Here is a 19,710-nt window from a genome sequence, read left to right as displayed (position 1 = left end):
AACTGCAGAGCACGGCTGTTGTACAGTGTAGACAATCTTTGACTAGCATTTCCACAGCAGGTCCTTAAATACAGCAAGGTGCTCACTGCTCCTGTCATATAGAAGATCTTTGACTCTTGTTTTTGTGCAGTATGTTCAGTGGCACACTCCTGTTGTATAGAGGATCTTTGGCTAGAATTTGACTAAAAAATGAATGACTAAAAAATTTACAACAAGAAAGTTGAAAATCAAAAATGGGAAAAAAAACAGCTGTAATTTTATGAGAATAAAGTCAAGATATTAAGAAAAAAAAGTACTCTAGTGAGAAAAATAGTCACGATGTTACCAGAATACATTTATGAAAATGTTATTAAATTTTTAAATATAAAATGTATATCAAAATTATATAGCATTAATATAAAAATTATAGAAAAATAAAATGAGGCCATTTTAGAAGAAAAGAGTTTAAATAAAAGAACATTATTTGTTTATTATTATTATTATTTATTTTTATGTTATTTTTTTAAAAGGTCAAACAAAAAAAATAAAGTTAAAGAAAATTAGGTTGGGGAAAAATTGATAATAAAATGGAAATAAAGTTATAATATTATAAGAAAAATTTACAAAGAGTATTATTATTATTATAGAAGAAAGTTGGAATATTTTGAAAATGAAAAGAAAAAACAACAGCAAACATGTGGAAAAAAGAACAAAGAGTGAAGTTGATGCTAATCAGTGGCTGAGCACCCCAGTGGCCACCCCCACGGCTGGGGGAGCAATTTTTGACAAATGCGGCTCTGTGGTGCAAAACATTAGTTCAGCCTAACCGCCGTTTCCGCTCGGAGGCATTTCACTGCAGCACACAACTTTCCGTGTGGAGGAGCTGTCGATAAAAGCCCATCTTGCCTGAACTGCAAGCGGTAGGTAAGTTTTCCATGATTACTTTGGTCGCTTCCGGTTAAGTTTTCTCACTATGTTGACTCCGACTTAAATTGTGAAGCGGGATTCAGTACATAAATCTGTTAATAATGAGTGTTAAAACAGGTGTGCCGATCGAAATCCACTTCCGTATTATATCCTCCGCGGCTATGGCCGCCATGATGGTGAGCAGAATGCAGAAGCTATGCATAGAAAAAATGTGCTCAGCACACTGCTGAGCTATTAATTGCTCTACTAGACGCTCCAAAAGTAGTGGCGGAGCTACGGGGTCGCCAGTGGTACCCGTGGCCACCCCACTGGCCATCTAGACAGTTCAGGTATCCACATATTGCCACCCCTATGTGAGTAATGGTCTCACCTTGGCCGCCCCAATGCAACATTTCTGGCTCCGCCACTGAACTAAAAACGGGCTTTTCCACCTATATGACAATGCCTATTATAATATATTATAGACGATAATAATAGCGTATTAAAATAGTCATTTGGTGAGGTCATGTGAAGGTTTGGCTACAGCTTTGGAAAAGAACAAGTTAGTTGACTAGTCATGGTTTAGCTCCTTATCGGAGCGTAGAGAACTAGCGATCTCTTGTGGTTCTAATATGTCATTAAAAATAGGGGTCATTAGCCATCCCGCATTCACGACAAAAAACGTAACTTTTTCATTTTTTAAATGAAATAACACTGATATTATTTTCTCATATAAATGAACACCAATGTGAGCTGCACAAGCAAAGCCGGCCGGTTGCCACAGTTTGTGTTACAGATGTCAAAATCTGTTGCACACGCAGCGTTTCAACAAAACACAATGACAGACAGTTGTAGTGCGTCATTTTTACATGGCCACAGGAACAATAATATCTAAGGGGGAAAAAAGGTCCATGGCAACAGAAAATAATGATAGACTGCATCAGCAAACCTATTAGTGCAACATGAGACATGACAAAAACAGCAACATGCACCTTGATAAAAGTGTTGTTCTTGTCCCTTTCACAAACATTTGGCGTCAGTGCAGCACTTTGAGTCAATAATAGCAGATGCAACAGTTCATTCTATAGTGTTTCATAGGTGTGAATTAAAATAAGTGGGCTGCACAAATCCACCGGACATAAAGGGATGCAGGAGCCCCCCAGTGGAGGACAGAGGGACAGCACCGGCTGTGTGGAAGATGACGTTGCCTGAACTGAGGTCGGGGAAAGACCGGTGGAAGCCGGCCTGCCCCGAGCCACATGTTCCCTGACTGGGACTGATCAGGGAGCCGGAGGCCGGTGGCAATGTGCTGTCCGCTCCGGGGTTCTGCTTTTTCCACTTGGTCCGCCTGTTCTGGAACCAGATCTTGACCTGCGTTTCAGTCAGACTCAAGGACAGGGCCAGGTTTAGCCTCTCGCACACCGACAGGTACCGGGTGGCGCGGAATTTGTTCTCCAGTGCCACCAGCTGTTCGTAGGTGAAGGCAGTTCGGGCGCGGCGGGGCTTGGTGCCGTTGGGGTCTTGACGCCGCCTTTTGTGCGGCGTGGGCTCCTGCGGGGTGACCGTGGACTCCTGTGATGAGTGGTCCGGTTCATTGGCGGGACAGTGGTTGCTGTCAGCTGGTGGGCTGAGTAGGAGGGGGTCAACGATGACTGGGTGGCGACTGGCGGGTGCACACTGGTCGTCGTCTGTGTCCTCCGCTGAGGGAATAGGAACCAAAGATGAGCTGACATCCTCCTTGGCACTAAAATCATCACCGTATACTATACAGGTCGTCCTTTTGGTTTGCAGGTGGCATTTTGGGGGGATTTGTTTGATATGTTTAATTTTGTCTGAAGAGTATTTCACAGGTTATGAACTCATTCAATCCCAGCCATTTTTCAAAAGACAACCCCTTCAGTAGCGGCCATTTTGACTGATCTTTCAAGGCACACAGAATATTGTGTTCTATGGTGATATAAACATGGAACCTACCAAAAGAAGCAGTAGATTCCAATCTTTCATCAGAAAAAACAATTAGTTTCTACCTTTTTGCATTCTTTAGCAATCAGCAGTAGAACATGGGTAAGTTTTAGGGAAATATCAGTTCCTAACTAAAAAAAGGGAGAAAATCAGCTTTTTGTGAAAAGACAAATTTCAAGCATAACTTTCACTTTGACACAAATATTTTTTGCTTTTGTGACAGCTCAAACATCTAAATCGGTGGCTCCCAAACTTTTTCCAGTGGCGTCCCGCTTCAGATATTTGACTTGAAACCATGTACCCCCTACTGCTGCACACTTAAAAAACATAAACCATTTTTACATTTCACTAAATTGAAATATTAAACACGATTAATCGGTTAATTAACTTTATAGTGAGTAATTCTGCTTTAAAAATGTGTATTGTGCATGATCATATTTGGACAACGTTTTCCATGAGCACTGACAGATTGATAAGATGTGAATTTCTCTTGGAGATGAATAAAGTAAGTATTCATCCTGTGATTTAAATCTGCATATTAATTTGATACCAAATTGAAAGGGAAAGTTGAGCCAACACGATAAAGCAGTATCCATCCATCCATCCATCCATTTTCTATACCACTTCATCCTCATTAGGGTCGCGGGGGCATGCTGGAGCCTATCCCAGCTGACTTCGGGCGACAGGCGGGGTACAACCTGGACTGGTCGCCAGCCAATCGCAGGGCAAAGCAGTATCCAAAGCGCAAAAATACATACAAGCAGCGATAAAACCTCATTTTCAGGAGAATCTCCATTCGCTCATCCTGACACGTGCATACTGTACATGGACGGGTTTTCACAGTTCAACCTTCAAGATGAAAGACTCTTAATGCACAACAGAATCATCACACTTCCTTACTTATTCACAGAACTCACACAGAGCAATGAAGAACTTCATGCCGTGTCTCCTTCCTTCTTTCTGCTACGACTGTGCGCTATGAGGCGTTCATGTGCACTCGTAATTGTGAGTGTTAGGCGCTAACTGTTTTTCATTTTTATTCACGTGCCCCCTGTGACGATTGGCGTACTACACCAACATCAACAACACAAAAAAGGGGTTGTTTTACATCAAAATAATGTATTCCCAATTATATGTGAGGTGTTGGTATGAGCACTGTTTGAGTTTGAGCTTTGTTTCTGTATTTTTTTTAAGGAAGCTGCCGATTGGCCCCACCCTTGCTGGACTATATGAATGTGGGCAGGTGTGTTTTGCTCTGCTTGTGCTGCCTTCATCCGCTGCAGGCTCGTGCCCAGCATGAGCAGCAGCCGGTGTTTTTCGTCTGTTAGTTTTTAGTTCTTGTTTGTCCTGGTGTGACCGGATATCCTGTGTCCGGTTTCCTTTTTGTTCTGGAAAAATAACGTTGTTTAAGTAGCACATAGTTGAAATATTGAAGAAAAAAGACGTTATTGTTTTGAGGTTGTAATATTATGAGAAACCAAAACAAAATAACGAATAAAGATGTCATTTTTGGAAAATTAGGTTACGAGAATAAAGTGAAAGCATTATGGGAATAAAGTCGGAATTACAAGAAGAAAACTTACAAAAATAAAGTTGAAACTTTATTTTTAACGTTGAAAAGGAAAAAAAATAAAATTAAATTAAAAAAAAGAAAGTTGAAATAGTTGGGGGGGAAAGACCAACAGACAAGTGGAAAAAACAGCTGTAATTTTATTCAAATAAAGTCAAAATATTAAGAGAAAAAAGTCACAATTTCACTAGAATAAACGTGTAATATTATTATCATTTTAGTAGCATAGTACAATATGTTTTTTTAAGTCAAAATATGATGGGAATAAAGTCATAATATTACGAGAAGATTAGTTTAGGTTAATTGGAGACTCACAATTGCCCACAGGTATGAATGTTTGGTTTGGTTTGGTTTGGTTTAGTTTATTTGAACATGAAGGTTCCAATGGAATACATCTCATGAATCATCCTTTCACAGTTCCACATGTCCAAAAGGAGTAGGAAGAAGCAAAGCTTATTTAATCCTACCCCCCATCCATTCCACATCTATTACAGTACATGTAGTTCACTTCCTGCATTCCATGTCGTGTTTTCCGTGATAGTCAGGATAACACATAATAGATAACGGTAAGATAGCCCCCCCCCCCCAAAAAAATTAAATATATATATATTCATATACATTAAAATAATAATAATAATAATAATAATAACAATAATTAATAAATAAATAACATTTTTTTAATAAACAAAACAACAAAAACATAACAAACCTGACAGAACAATCAAGACTCTTCTGCCTTGTATTTAGCAAACATCAACTGCTTGTATTGTTTTTTGAATGTGCTCATCTCTGTACATTGTTTGAGTTCCTTACTCAATCTGTTCCATAATTTAATTCCACACACAGAAATGCTGTGGGTTTTCAGCGTAGTTCTCGCGTATAAATGTTTTAAGTTTAATTTTCCTCTAAGATCATATTTCTCCTCTCTGATTGAGAAATACTGTTTGAGGTTTTTGGGTAACGAGTTGTTATTAACTTTAAACATTATTCTAGCGATTTGAAAGTGTACTAAATCTGCAAATTTTAATATCTGCGATTTTAAAAATAGAGGGTTTGTATGTTGTCTATACTTGGCATTGTGAATGATCCTTACAGATCTTTTTTGCAGTACAGTGAGTGAGTGAAGATTGCTTTTGTAATTATTTCCCATATCGCCACACAATACGTTAGATATGCTAATACTAAGGAACAGTACAGAGTGTGGAGTGATTTTTGGTCAAGAACATATTTTGCTTTATTCAATATTGAGATATTTCTCGCCACCTTTTGTTGTATATTTTTAATATGAGATTTCCAACTCATTTTTTCATCTATTACAACCCCAAGGAATTTATATTTTTCCACTTTTTCAATATCCACTCCATTAATTTGTATTTGGTCGTACGTATCCTTTCTGCTATTACCGAATAGCATTATTTTAGTTTTACTTAAATTCAGGGATAATCTGTTCCTATCAAACCATGATTTTAATATGACCATTTCATCCTTGGCCTTTTTAATGAGTTCTTGTGTGCTTTCACCAGAACAGAAAGCGGTGGTATCATCCGCGAATAATACCAATTTTAAGTCCTTTGTTACTTTACAAATGTCGTTGATGTACAAATTAAACACAATGTGGTGTGAATGTTGGTTTCTCTTTATGTGCCCTGCGACTGGCTGGCCACCAGTCCAGGGTCTACCCTGCCTTTCGGCCAAACGTCGGCTGGGATAGGCTCCAGCGTTACCCCCATGACCCTAGTGAGGATAAGCGGCATAGAAGATGGATGGATGGATACTAGGAAAAGAAAATTCATGAAGATTATTTAAGAAGAAAGTTGAAATATTTGGAAAATTTAAAAAAACAGCAGTAAAAGTGGGAATACTAGCAATACGCTTATTTAACTACGGTATGTCTCAAAGCTGAGATGCAGCTTTTTTCTTGTAATACATACAACCTATTAGCATATCTCATGTGTTGCTGTACAAAACATCAACGTGGCATAGTTGCATCCTTTCGTGTGTGTCTATGTGGCCCACGCTGGAAAAAAGTTTGGACACCCCTGCTCGAGACGCTCTTTTTCAAAAAGGAGACAAGCGAAACATGTAGCAACTTTTTCTGGTTTTACTGGACATGCTCGTCAGTGAGCTGCGGGTGCTGCTGTGGGCCCCTCCCCTATTCAAAAGGGGAGGGGCATTAAATGTTTGGGCATTTAAAAAAATTCAAAGAAGAAAATTGAATTTGTATTTGTCTACAAATACACTGAAGTACTGTGGGAAACACTGCAGCATATTCTTAAAGGTACAGTACTGTTCTTTTAAGAGACTACAATTCTTCATGGTGGCTTTACTGAGGTTAGAAAGGTGTCCTTAACTCATTTTACTGGACTCAGATGACCGTATTTGGTAACTTAATCAACTAATGTTGAAAATGGAGCACCGGCACCAGTAGAAGCATATGGTTTCTCCCAGTCCAGCAGGGGTTTTCAAAGTGAGCCTCCCCTCAGAGACTATAACACGGTTGGGACCTCTCCCGATTCCCCGAAAAACAGATTCTCCAGAAGATACTTTGTGGATTTCTGCTCACTCTAGATTCTTTTTACTCACTAGAACAGGGGTGCCCAAGCTTTTTCCACGGGGGGCAGCGTACTGAAAAATCAAAGGATGCGGGGGCCGCTCTGATATTTAACATTTTGTAAACCATCCCGTGTTATATACACTACCGGTGAAAAGCTTTAGAACACCCCGATTTCTCTGGAGGTAAGATGTTAAGATGGTCTGTCTCTCTTCCATTACTAATTCCCTTCTTTCTTGCCGTTTTTGCAGCAACAAATGACTTGCTGGAGTACGACGCTGTTCAAGTGATGCTCACCAGGGTACAGTACCTACAGTACCAGAGTGTGTTTTTATGCAGACAGAGGAGGTAGTAAGTACTCCTCTAGGAATGAGTTGCACCAACTGCCAAGGCTTGATCAACCTCCATTTCTGCACAACAGCTTTAAATTGTTGAGCCATTTTGTGCTCCCTGAAACGGTATCATTCTGCAGTACACTTTATTTTTCACCTTTGGGTAACCTTACCTTTTTGTTAACCTCTGGCACTTCACCGCTTACCTTTTTGGACCATTTCAAGCGATTCATTGGACTTGAACCACTTGAATTTCAATAAATAACTGGAAAAATTGGGGTGTTCTAACACTTTTGACCGATAGTGTATAATCAAAGAAAAAAAAAAAGCATATAATGATGAGCTTTTTCTCCTTACATTTCACTCTTTCTGAATTTTTACAAATATTTCAACCATATTTTCATTAATGTTTTTTTTTTCATGATATTACGACTTTATCCTGAAATATTTTGATTTCGTTCTCGGTACTACAACTTTTTTCCAGCCTAATTTTCCAAAAGTGGCATCTTGATTGTTTATGTTTCTCGTGATATGACGACTCATTTCTTTCTTTCATATTTCAACTTTGTGCTTGTCAAATATTTGTAAAATATTCCTCATCTTACGACTTTTTTTCTTGAAAGATTGACACTTTTTTCTGAATATTGTGACTTTATTCTCCTAATATTTTGATAATTCCCGTAAAATGACTGCTCTTTTCTTACATTTTTGCTGGTTTTTTTTTATTTAAGTTAAGGGCCCATTTAAAAAAAAAAAGAAAAGAAAAGAAAAGAGAAACCGCTGCGTGCCACAAATGGCCCTGGGTCTGTACTTTGGACACCTCTATAGTAGAAACTAAAAATCTTTTTATTTTTCCTATTAATGCAAATTAAGTTAGCTTAAAAAGTTTTATTTTTCTCAAGCTGCCGCGCCCCGCCTCACACTGTGAAAACCCCCACCCCAGACAATAGTGTAATAGTAATATCATGATATTAAAATATTCATAAAATTACACATAACAATAATGAGGAATATTTTTCTAAAGCTGCAGTAAGAAGTTGTGTATTTAACCATTCCCCTTTTATTGGTCTGTCTGTCTGTCCCTCTACAGCACGGGTGGCCAAAGTGCGGCTCGCGGGACATTTTTGCCCTTACCATCTTAAAAAAATAAGCTGAATTTATTATTAACTCATTCAATACCTAAGACGTATTTATACGTCTTTTACGTTTTTTTTGCAGAAGAGGCAAAAAGAGGCGATGACCTACGTGCACAATAAAAGAGGTCACTTGTCAAGCATTTTAAGCCTTAAAAACGGCCACAAGGTGGCAGGAGTGAATTTGATAAGAGATAAGCAGGGATCATTTGCATGTATTAACCCACTCCACAGCAAGGAGGAAGCAAGAGAGCAAGGAGAAGTGTAACATGCAGAAGGTAAAGTAGGAAAATTTTAACGCATGCGTCCGTGGACACGCGTGCACACACAGATTAGTTCCAAATGTGAAAATTGTAAATATTTCATTGTGTCATTTGTAAATAAATTGTTATTTTGATGTAAAACAACCCAATTTTTCGTGTTGTTTACGTTGTGGTGTAGTTGTTTAGGTATCTAGGACATAAAGCTAAGATGTCAATGTTTTCTTCACGTAGCTTAGCATATATTGCCCTACATTGGATTGGTTTTAGCATCTTTAGTGTACAAAATGTGTCCAAGTGGAAAAGGTTTGGACACCCCTACCCCTGATCTACAGTTTGTCCACCCTGATGGTGCTACAGTCATGTTTGTGTTCTTTAAGGATTTTCTCTTTAAAATCATCTTCAGTGATCTGTTCTTACTCACGCTGACACCTGTAGTGGACTTTTAGAAGCAAACACTCTAGACGTCTTGTTAGCTTCTTGCGGTGGTGGCTGCAGAAAGCACAGGTTTGGGTGCTGCGGGTGGGACTTGCTCGCTAATCCTTCAATAATTTATAAACCAGATAGCGACTCAAATGTCATGTTGCGGAAAGAAATCCCACCTAAATCCAGCTGCGGCGTCTCAGGCCGTGACGTGCTAATGGATTTCATATTTGCCCGCGGGTCGATAAATGTCATCTATTTAAGGGGGGGGGGTGTGGGAGTTTTAATCGAACGATATTTAAGGATCAGACATGGCTGGGGTGTGAGGTTTGTACCTGCAAGGTGCTGCGGGGAGATATGCAGGATGCAGTAATGGGATATCGATCAAAGCGTCCTCAATGGGACGATTTAAACAATTATCTGGGCCTGCCTGCCCCAATGCCAATCACACGCCAGGGCTCTGGGATACAAGCCTTTGTGGCTTCCCCTGAATGGGAACGCAGCCGTGGAAATTAGGGGAAGGTCATACAAAGATGAATCTGATAAAAATAAGAAAAAGAGAATAAAATACAGAGCTTTCATTGGATGCTACTCACTTCCTGGGGAAAGTCTTAACTTGCAATGTTTCTCATTATTTTAGAAATGTGTTGTTTTTTCAATATGTGACATGTTTATTGTCCCTGTTTGTTTGTTTGTTTACTTGTTTAGGATTACTCAAACTTTTTGCCATTTGAAGGCACATTTAATACATTTTTTGTACGTATGTATGCATTTTTTATTTTTTTATTTGTTTGTCATTGAGATGACAAACTAAGCGGTATACTATTTATAAGGGCTGTACCATTTGCTACGAATCACTATTTACTTTGCAAGTGCATTCAAAATATGCATTTTTTTATACATGACATTTTGCAGAGTGTCTTTTTTTTAGTCTTTACCTGCCGCTGTGACGTCTCCTTCCGCGTCGCTGTGCGTCTCCCAACTATTCCCCTCCGCGTCTTGCACTTCAAACTTGGCAAGTTCGCTTCCCTTCTTGCTGCCGCTGTTGAATTTGTTCGGATCCAGGATGTCGACGATGGAGAAGGAGATCTTGTGAGTGGACGTCATCATGGTCACTCCACGGTGCTTTGAATCCAGCATGCTTTAAATAAAAAAAGGAAATTAAGAAAACAAAAGTAAACGAAAATGAGGCGATGTCGTGCGTAATTACGCGCGCGGAGCGAGTCCTCTCATAGGCTAAAGTGGTGTGAACGCGTCTTCGAACCGGATCCGAGGTGGTGCGGGTGTTTCGTGTCGTCTGTCTAGTCCTGCGAGGTGGTGCGTGTGTGTCGGTGCTCTTTAAAGCGTCCGAGTCCCCCCACCAAGCGGCACCATGCACGTGACACAAACACTATTAGTGTTTCACACGACCTCCTAATGGGCCCCGAGTATTGGTCGATAATCACCCATATCATTAAATTCAATAATGCGCGACCTGAAAGTAAATTGGCCACAGATGGCGCTTGAGATGGAGCCACATCACCAAATTGAAGAATCTTTTGGAGACCTTAATTACGAGGCTTTATTGCATTTTCACCCCCAGAAAGAGGTGCGTACAATTACCGGTAGGTACACCTGTACTAATAGGCTATGCACATTTTGCCTTTGCAAACATAATAATAATAATGCGCAGTTTTGTCAGGTGTTTGTTTATAACAATGACTGCATCGTGCAGAGAGGTGTTTCTAATATACTGGCACCTCTCGTGACCCCATGCAGTGCAGTGCAGTGCCTAAACACAAAACACGTTTTTATAGTTTTACAAATATGATTTGACATGCAGAAAACAATTCGAAATGCATACAAATGATGAGCGAAAGGGGTGGTTGATCACTTCTAGCATTAAAGTTATTTTTGCCTTCACTGAAGACGTGATTCTCCACGTGCTGTACAAAAAAAGACACGGTGTGGCTGCGGGATCAACCACGTCTTCCTGTTTTGACATGAGTTGTTTCTTGAATTCAGTGTTTTTCACCGAAATACTGTAACCCATAGTGGAGCCAAATGAAGTTACAAGTGCCAGCATTTTGATAAAGAAGGTGGGAAAGACTATTGAATTCAAGAAATAACAAAACAGGAAGATGGAATCCTTGTGGTGTCTCGCTGCCACATCGTGTCTTTTGGGAACTACTCTTCAATAAAGGCAAAAGTAACCTTAAATGTAAATTTAGCCCTGTCATTCGTAATTTACCTGCATTTATAATTGTTTTATGCATATAAAGCTATAATTATAAAACTATAAAAACGTGTTTTGTGTTGAAATTTTTGAATCAACTGCTGATGATGACATTATAGACAGCGACGTAACTTTTGGTTGCCATTTTATTCGCTAGCTAAGAGGATGCTAACAAGGTAGTTAGTTTTTTGATAACAAATATACACTGCTCAAAAATATTAGAGGAACACTTCGAAAACAAATCAGATCTAAACTGGGGGGAAAATGATCTTGAATATCTTTCCTGATAATAAGTGGGTGATGTATTAGTAACAAAATGATGCCACATAATTTGATAGAAATGAAAATGATCACCCTATAGAGGGGGGAAATCAAAGACACCCCAAAAATCAAAGTGAAAAAATGATGCAGCACACTGGTCCATTTAGCTAAAATGTCATTGTAGCAACTCAAAATGATTCTCAGTAGTGTGTGTGGCCCCCACGCGCTTGTACGCATGCCTGACAACGTCGGGGCATGCTCCTAATGAGACTACGGATGGTGTCCTGGGGGATCTCCTACCAGATCTGGACCAGGGCATCAATGAGCTCCTGGACAGTCTGAGGAGCAACCTGGCGGCGCCGTATGGACCTAAACATAATGTCCCAGAGGTGTGCTATTGGGTTTAGGTCAGGTGAACGTGGGGGCCAGTCAATGGTATCAATTCCTTCATCCTCCAGGAACTACCTGCATACACTAGCCACATGAGGTCAGGCATTGTCGTGGACCAGGAGGAACCCAGGTCCCACTGCACCAGCGGAGGTTCTGACAATGGGTCCAAGGATTTCATCCCGATACCTAATAGCAGTCAGGGTGCCATTATCTAACCTGTAGAGGTCTGTGCGTCCTTCCAGGGATATGCCTCCCCAGACCATCACTGACCCACCACCAAACCGGTCATGCTGAATGATGTTGCAGGCAGCATAACGTTCTCCACGGCATCTCCAGACCCTTTCACGTCTGTCGCATGTGCTCAGGTTGAACTTGCTCTCCTCAGTGAAGAGCACAGGGCACCAGTGGTGTAGTTGCCAATTCTGGTGGTCTATGGCAAATGCCAATCGAGCTCTACGGTGCTGGGCAGGGAGCACAGGGCCCACTACAGGACGTCAGGGCCTCAGGCCACCCTCATGGAGCCTGTTTCTGATTGTTTGGTCAGAAACATTCACACCAGTGGCCTGCTGGAGGTCATTTTGTAGGGCTCTGGCAGTGCTCATCCTGTTCCTCCTTGCACAAAGGAGCAGATATCAATCCTGCTGAGGATTGAAGGACCTTCTACGGCCCTGTCCAGCTCTCCTGGAGTAACTACCTGTCTCCTGGAATCTCCTCCATGCGTCCAGGTACCGCAGTGATGCCCTGGTCCAGATCTGGGAGGAGATCCCCCAGGACACCATCCGTAGTCTCATTAGGAGCATGCCCCCACGTTGTCAGGCATGCGTACAAGCACGTGGGGGCCACACAAACTACTGAGAATCATTTTGAGTTGCTACAATGACATTTTAGCAAAATGGACCAGTGTGCTGCATCATTTTTTCACTTTGATTTTTGGGGTGTCTTTGATTTCCCCCCTCTATAGGGTGATCATTTTCATTTCTATTAAATGATGTGGCATCATTTTGTTACTAATACATCACCCACTTATTATCAGGAAACATATTCAACATCATTTTTCCAAGTGTTCCCCTAATTTTTTTGAGCAGTATATATATATATATATATATATATATATTAATACTACAGATGGACTCATGCGGTGTATTAATAACACGATAAAACGCAAGCCATGTTGTACGCAAACTGGCAAATGCATGAAAACCGAGGCAAAGTAAATCTTTGACTGCAACCAAGAAACATGCTAACCAAGGCGAATGCTAGCCAAGGTCCCACTGTTTTATACAGTGTGTATAATATTGTTTATCAATATTTTATTGTTTTATATATAATATAATAATTTATATATAAAGGCACTCAATTTTTGTGTAAAAATGTCAGGCCTTTCATTAAAATCGTGAATTAACAACCAAATTCTGCGCTTAATGAACAATACCAAAGCTACATTTAGAAAGTGTTGCTACATTTAGGTGTATTGTTGTGATATATATATATATATATACTTTATATATGCAAATATGACATTTAGGGGTACTCCTGTGCCAATATTGTGTTTGCAGGGGAATTAAAATGTGTATATTAGAGTAAAAGTCTTCAAAATGTCAGCTTTTGCTTGTTTGTTGAAGAATACTATGAAGTGTTTTTGACCAACTTACTTTTAAGGCATTCACAGCTAAATTGCAGGCACACAATGAACAGCCCTGATTGTTTTCTCGCCTAAGCTGATAGATATATATATTCACAATCAATGCGCTCCTGAGTCTCTGCCATTAGTATTCAATATAAAGTGACACGGGGGTTGTTTAAAACCCTGATGCCTGATGACGGTTAAATGGTGAAACCAGCGCAGGATCAATATTCCCAGCAGGTGTCCAATGCAGATAAAAAAAACAACCCGACGGCTAAAAACCGTCATTTTGGATAGCGGGAGGCCAAAAGCAATTACTGCAACAGCAAAGCTTTCTTGAGCTTATGAACGACGTCAATTATTTGACTTCTTATGTGATATCGCTATTGGCATTGTCTTTATTCCTTGGTGCAGTGTAGTGGTGATTTTGCATCAGGGGATACAGCGCTCGTTTTCATATTTGATAAAGTGTCGTGGTTTGATTGCAAAAGTCATGTATACATATGCTGTCTTATCATTCTTTAAGTGATGTTTGGAGTAACCCAAGGGCATGTTTAATTTGTATGACCTTCCCTGTCCTTTGCATGCGTTCAGTCTGGGGCAGCGGAGCTCTTTGCCCCAAGTTGCTAAGGAAACAACATTGTGACTATGACTTCAACATGTAGTTTTTAAAAAAAAAATGAGCTTAGGGGTACAGAAATTCTGCCTAGCAACAAGTGGACAAGCAAACATGTCATGTGCAGAGGGTTCGGTATTGCTTAAAGTAATCCCTCGATTAGCGTGATTAATTGGTAGGATTCCTTATTTATTAATGGAGTATTTTTGTTAGAGGAGAGAAAACCCCTTTGCGTCCTTCTGAATATGATTTTTCACATTTATTAGAGCCCTCTAGACATGAAATAACACCCCTATAGTCACCTTTACCCTCGTATTAACCAATATAGTAGACAAAATAAGAGAAAATAAGCCATTTAAGACTCGAGGGCTCGCGTGTGTGGCTGTTGAATGTGTTTTTACATTGTGGCTTAAAGCAATTAATTGAATAATGGTCATTTTAATTGGGAAATGTATTTCTTGAACGTTCTGAACATTTTTCCATGCCAGTGTTGTCTTGAACAAAATAATGCAGCCTGATGGAGGAGTTACGCCACAGCATGGATGTCTTGTAGACGAACTCCTCATTGCTGGCGTCAAGTTGTCCTTCTTAAGACGGTATCAGGTTGCGACTCAACAGCACCTCTGCTGGTTGCATCCCAATAGCACACTCAACTTTTAATATATTGATTACCATCCCATTCCTTATTAGGAAGCTCAACTGCTTGTTGTTGTCAGTGGGAGAGAAATGGGAACATCAACGGTTTGTATTTTGTATAAAAGTACCACTGTATGACTTTTTGCCTTGCATTAGCATATTGGGAGGGTCGGAGTGTGTGAGGTCTGCATTGTTGTGTGTACTTCTATCGGGACGGTGTTTACACTCTGTTTGAGGTCTCATTCTTCCCTCTGCTGTTTCCTGTGTTACTCGCATGCTGCGAGGTGATTGCTGTTCTACATGGAGCTCTCAGCGCTAGCCGGTCATAACCTGGTGGACTGGCATGCTTTGGCTTTGCTTCCAGGCCAAACATTTGTTAAAGCCGCCCCAACGGGGAGCCTGCTTGTCCGCATTTGCATGTGTATGCCACTTGCACAGGCACCATTCCATATGAATGGAGCCCGCCGCACGCTGGAGGTTTACAACTTCCTACGAGAAAAACACCCAATGGCCAGACATCTGTTTGTGTGCGCCAGCGGGACAAAGAAGCAGCCCCGAGGACAAAGACGCCCTCGGGTTGTCCTCACAGAGCGGGGAAGAGCAGCTGAGCGGGCCGAGCATGTGCGGCCTGGCGCGAGACACGAAGGGAGGCAGAGCCGGGCCCCCATGTCGCACACGGCAGGGAGCCACAGAGACACACTTCCATCCCAGACCCCCCTCCTGGGGCAATAAAGTCATCACTTGGCAGGGAGGCTGCCCCCAGTCTGCTAAACATCAGATAATTTGTCTAATGGCAGAGGAGGCATGATGAGCTCCGCTTCTCCTCGCAGACTGCTGTGTCCATTGTTTTGTCCTCCACTGTCTCCTCAGCTTTCCTGTAACGTGGAGGCCAAACAAAGGAGCAGCAAGTGTCTGGTAAGCCATTAAGGAGGGCTGTTTGACCCTCCGTGTCAGATTCCTGAAACTTTGTAGCTGCTGAAGGACCTTTATGTTCAATGTTGTGGTCCACGTTGTCTTGGAATCCCTTTCATGCCCTTTTTTTTATTGGCATATCCAGTGAAAGCAGGATAAAGAGACCTGAAAATTGAAACAATATATAGCATACGCTCGTGTCCTGGTGCCAAGGAATGCCCTTAGAGGTGAGATTTAGTTTGACCCTGAGTTATTTATTCATCCATTCAACTACAGTAGACTCTCTTAGGTCAGACGTTGCAGCTGTGTTTTCCATTTCTGATGGGGTTTTTTAAATTTTCCAACTATTGCCAACTATTGCAACTTTCTTCTTGTAAATTTTTGTAATAGGAGTTTATTCCTTTCGTATTTACACTTTATTCTCGTAACATTGTAACTTTTCCGCAACCTAATTTTCCAAAAAATTACAACCTTATTTGTTGTTTTGTTAGTTTTTATCATATTACAACTTTCCATCCATCCATCTACTATGCTGCTTATCCTCACTAGGGTCGCAGGTATGCTGGAGCCTATCCCAGCTGACTTCGGGCGACAGGTGGGGTACACCCTGGACTGGTGGCCAGCCAATGGCAGGGCACATATAGACAAACAACCACTCCCAATCACATTCATACCTATGGACAATTTAGAGCCTCCAATGAAGCTAACATGCATGTTTTTGGGATGTGGGAGGAAACCGGAGTACCCAGAAAACCCACACACACGCACGGGGAGAACATGCAAACTCCACACAGAGATGCCTGACGGAGATTCCAACCCAGATCTTCTCGATCTCCTGACTGTGTGGCCAACATGCTAACCTTTTTTTGTTTTGTCTTTTTTCTTTTTCTAATATTTGAACTTAAAACTACTAAAATGATGTTATTTTTCCTTATAATGTTACAATCTTGCTCTTGTACAATTACGACTTTTCTTGTTCGATTGCAACTTTTTTCTCTGAATATTTTGTCTTTATTTTTGTCAAAAATTCAAAAACAGCGGGCCCCGCGGGCCACACTTTGGACACCCGAGTGCTAAAATCTGGAGTTTGAGCTACTTTAGTTAGGATTCTAGTCGAACTCCAACTTGTATGACCTGAATTAAATAAGGCATCTAACATGAGACATAGTAATGGGAAATAAATGAGTCCAGTTCTCAGATGGAATGTTTTTTTTCTTGGTTTTCGAGCTGCCTTACTGAGAATAAGCGGTCACGTGTTCAGCATTGAGCCATACACCGTGTGCATCTTCTTTCCATCTCTTTCCATAAAAGCTGTGTTTCTTTTGCCAGACCTCCATGGCTGTGGGCTTTGCTGCCTCCCAGTTGTTTGTGCTCAATGTGACTCTCTCTGACAACAAGGTCAGTGGCATTGCCCGGTAATTGTCCTAACGGTTTGTGTACCTGTTGGGTGGAGGCGAGTAATGAGAGTTTTTCATTATGTGCGGGACGGGTGAATGCGCCTGGCAGATGCTGACAGGCAGCAGATGTGGAAAGTTGGGCGGTGATTTGTACAAAGGGTCAAACCGCATCGCATGGCCGACGGAGAGGGAGAAAAGTGGGGGTGCTGGGTGAGTAAATTTACACCGAGGGACACTGTCAGTCATGCCTCGCCCCTGTCACAACGAGGTAAAGGTCAGTTCACATGCCAGTACAGTACGAACATGTCAGGTAAGAGTCCAAACTTGACCTCATCGTTCTCCGAGAGAAATACGATATCAAGGTTTGTAAAGCTGCGAGCTGCAAAGTTCCCCAAGTGGCAAACTACAGTGGAATTGTGCTTTTTGTCATTACAGTCGTCCCTCGCTTATTGCGGTTAGTTGGTCCATCCAGATCTGACCGTGATAAGTGAATTTCCACGAAGTAGGATTCCTTATTTATCCATGGAATATTTTCATAGTTGGAGCACAGAAAACCTGTTTTCGACCTTGTAAATAGTTTTTTTTAACATAATTAGAGCCCTCTACACATGAAATAACGCCCCTATTGTCACCTTACACTCGGACCACCCAAAAGAGTAGACATAATAACAGGAAACAATCCGTTTAAGACTTAAATAAGACTCATGCTTGTGTGTGTTGCTGTAAATGTTTTCCAGTGCGAGATGAGCTAAGTGGGGGGACGGGCAGAAAGTGACATCAGGGGTTCGGAGTTGAGTTTTATCTTTCCCCGGGTTACGGCAGCAACAGCCCATGTTCGGGATTATTGTGTGGGATTATTCAAACCTCCAATAAAAGCTACTTGTTCCGTGTGTTTCAGTGTTTCACCGAACATGACAGTAACATTACTGACACCTTGTGACCAGTGCAGCATACTGCATATCATCACAAGGTCTTTGAATGCGCCTTCAGAATTTGAGTTCCTTTAGCTATTTGTATGCTTGGAATTGCGTGATTTCGGCAAAGAAATTGGTCCTTTGCTAATAAAAGGCCGCATTCAACCACAAACCAGCATGAATTATTAACAGAGTGAAAAATAGAGTGAAACTGTGAAACTTGAAGCAGCAAAAAAGTCAGCCCAAACGGTACAATAACCCCATCAGTTTTTCCCATGAGAAACAATGTACGGTCATCCTTCATTTATGGCGCTTAATTGCTTCCAGATAAGCAAATTCCTACTAGGATTCAATATTAATAAATTAAACATTTTTGTAGTTAGAGCATAGGAAAGCTGTTTTTGACTTTTACCATAACTGGAGCCCAATACAGTCAGCCCCCACAAACTCACAGATAAGCTCCTCACACTTGGCCTGTCTCCCTCCCTCTGTAACTGGGTGTTTAACTTTCTCACAGGCAGGCCCCAGTCAGTCAGAGTCCACAACCGCACATCCAGCTCAAGAATTGTGAGCACTGGGACCCCACAGGGGTGTGTGCTGAGTCCACTCCTCTACACGCTCTTCACCTACGATTGCGTGGCCTCCCAGAACAACACCAGCATCATTAAATTTGCAGATGACACTACAGTCATCGGACTGATCACTGGTGGTGTTGAAACATCATACAGAAGAGAGGTGGCGGACCTCATAGCTTGGTGTCGTGATAACAATCTCCTTCTCAATACAGATAAGACTAAAGAGATGATCATCGACCCAAGAACAAGGGAAAAGGAGCCGCATAGACCCCTGTTTATTGATGAGACTGAGGTGGAGAGGGTGAAAACCTTCAAGTTCCTTGGCACACACATCAGCGAGGACCTCACCTGGTCTCACAACACCCAACAAATTCTGAAGAAGTCCCAAAGGAGACTGTACTTCCTGAGAAGACTGAGGAAATTTGGCATGTCCACCACAATCCTGAGTTGCTTCTACAGATGCACTATCGAAAGTGTCCTTACCGCCTCCATCACTGTTTGGTACGGTAACTGTACAACACGTGATAGGAAGGCACTCCAGCGGGTGATCAAGACCTCACAGAACATTGTTGGGGCAGCCCTCCCCTCACTGCAAGACATTTATACATCTAGAGTCCTACGCAGAACACACAACCTCATCAAGGACAGCACACATCCACAACACTCATTATTCACACTCCTACCGTCAGGCAGGCGCTACAGGAGTTTGAAGTCCAGGACCACAAGGCTGGCAAACAGCTTTTACCCACAGGCCATCAGGCTCCTCAACGAAGCACTCGCACACGCCGCACGCAACACACGCACACACTCATAGCACTTTATTTATTTATTTATTTGTATTATTTACTTGTATTAATGTCTCTTCTGTTGTTGTTGCTTAATTTATTGGTATATATGTTTATGTGTTTATGTTTCTTATGTTCTTATTCTTTCATTTGTTTTCTTTCTTTTCTTGGGAGAATGAACAGAATAAGATTTTCATTGCATGGTATAACTGCTGTTGTACTATGCACATGACAATAAAACTCTCTTGAATCTTGAATCTTGAATCTTG

At 41.2% G+C, this 19,710-nt stretch overlaps 1 protein-coding gene across 2 annotated transcripts in view; it reads right to left on the bottom strand.

The window, feature by feature from the left end:
* Positions 1 to 1,636: 1,636 nt before the first annotated feature.
* LOC129193822 (uncharacterized) overlaps positions 1,637 to 19,710 on the bottom strand; it is an 89,104-nt gene continuing 71,030 nt past the window's right edge. Inside the window, exons 5-6 of one of the 2 annotated variants that reach the window (XM_054798506.1) lie at positions 10,055 to 10,257; positions 1,637 to 2,585 (exon numbers count right to left, since the gene is read on the bottom strand). In XM_054798506.1, coding sequence (XP_054654481.1) covers positions 1,978 to 2,585; positions 10,055 to 10,257 — 811 coding nt within the window. In that variant the 3' untranslated portion in view covers positions 1,637 to 1,977. The remainder of the gene's footprint in view (positions 2,586 to 10,054; positions 10,258 to 19,710) is intronic. The other variant, XM_054798505.1, reaches the window with a different exon arrangement.

This window comes from Dunckerocampus dactyliophorus, chromosome 14, assembly GCF_027744805.1.
Source record: "Dunckerocampus dactyliophorus isolate RoL2022-P2 chromosome 14, RoL_Ddac_1.1, whole genome shotgun sequence".
NCBI lineage: Eukaryota > Metazoa > Chordata > Actinopteri > Syngnathiformes > Syngnathidae > Dunckerocampus > Dunckerocampus dactyliophorus.
The sequence above is the reverse complement of the archived record's forward strand: the minus strand, read 5'-3'. Positions and strand labels throughout refer to the sequence as shown.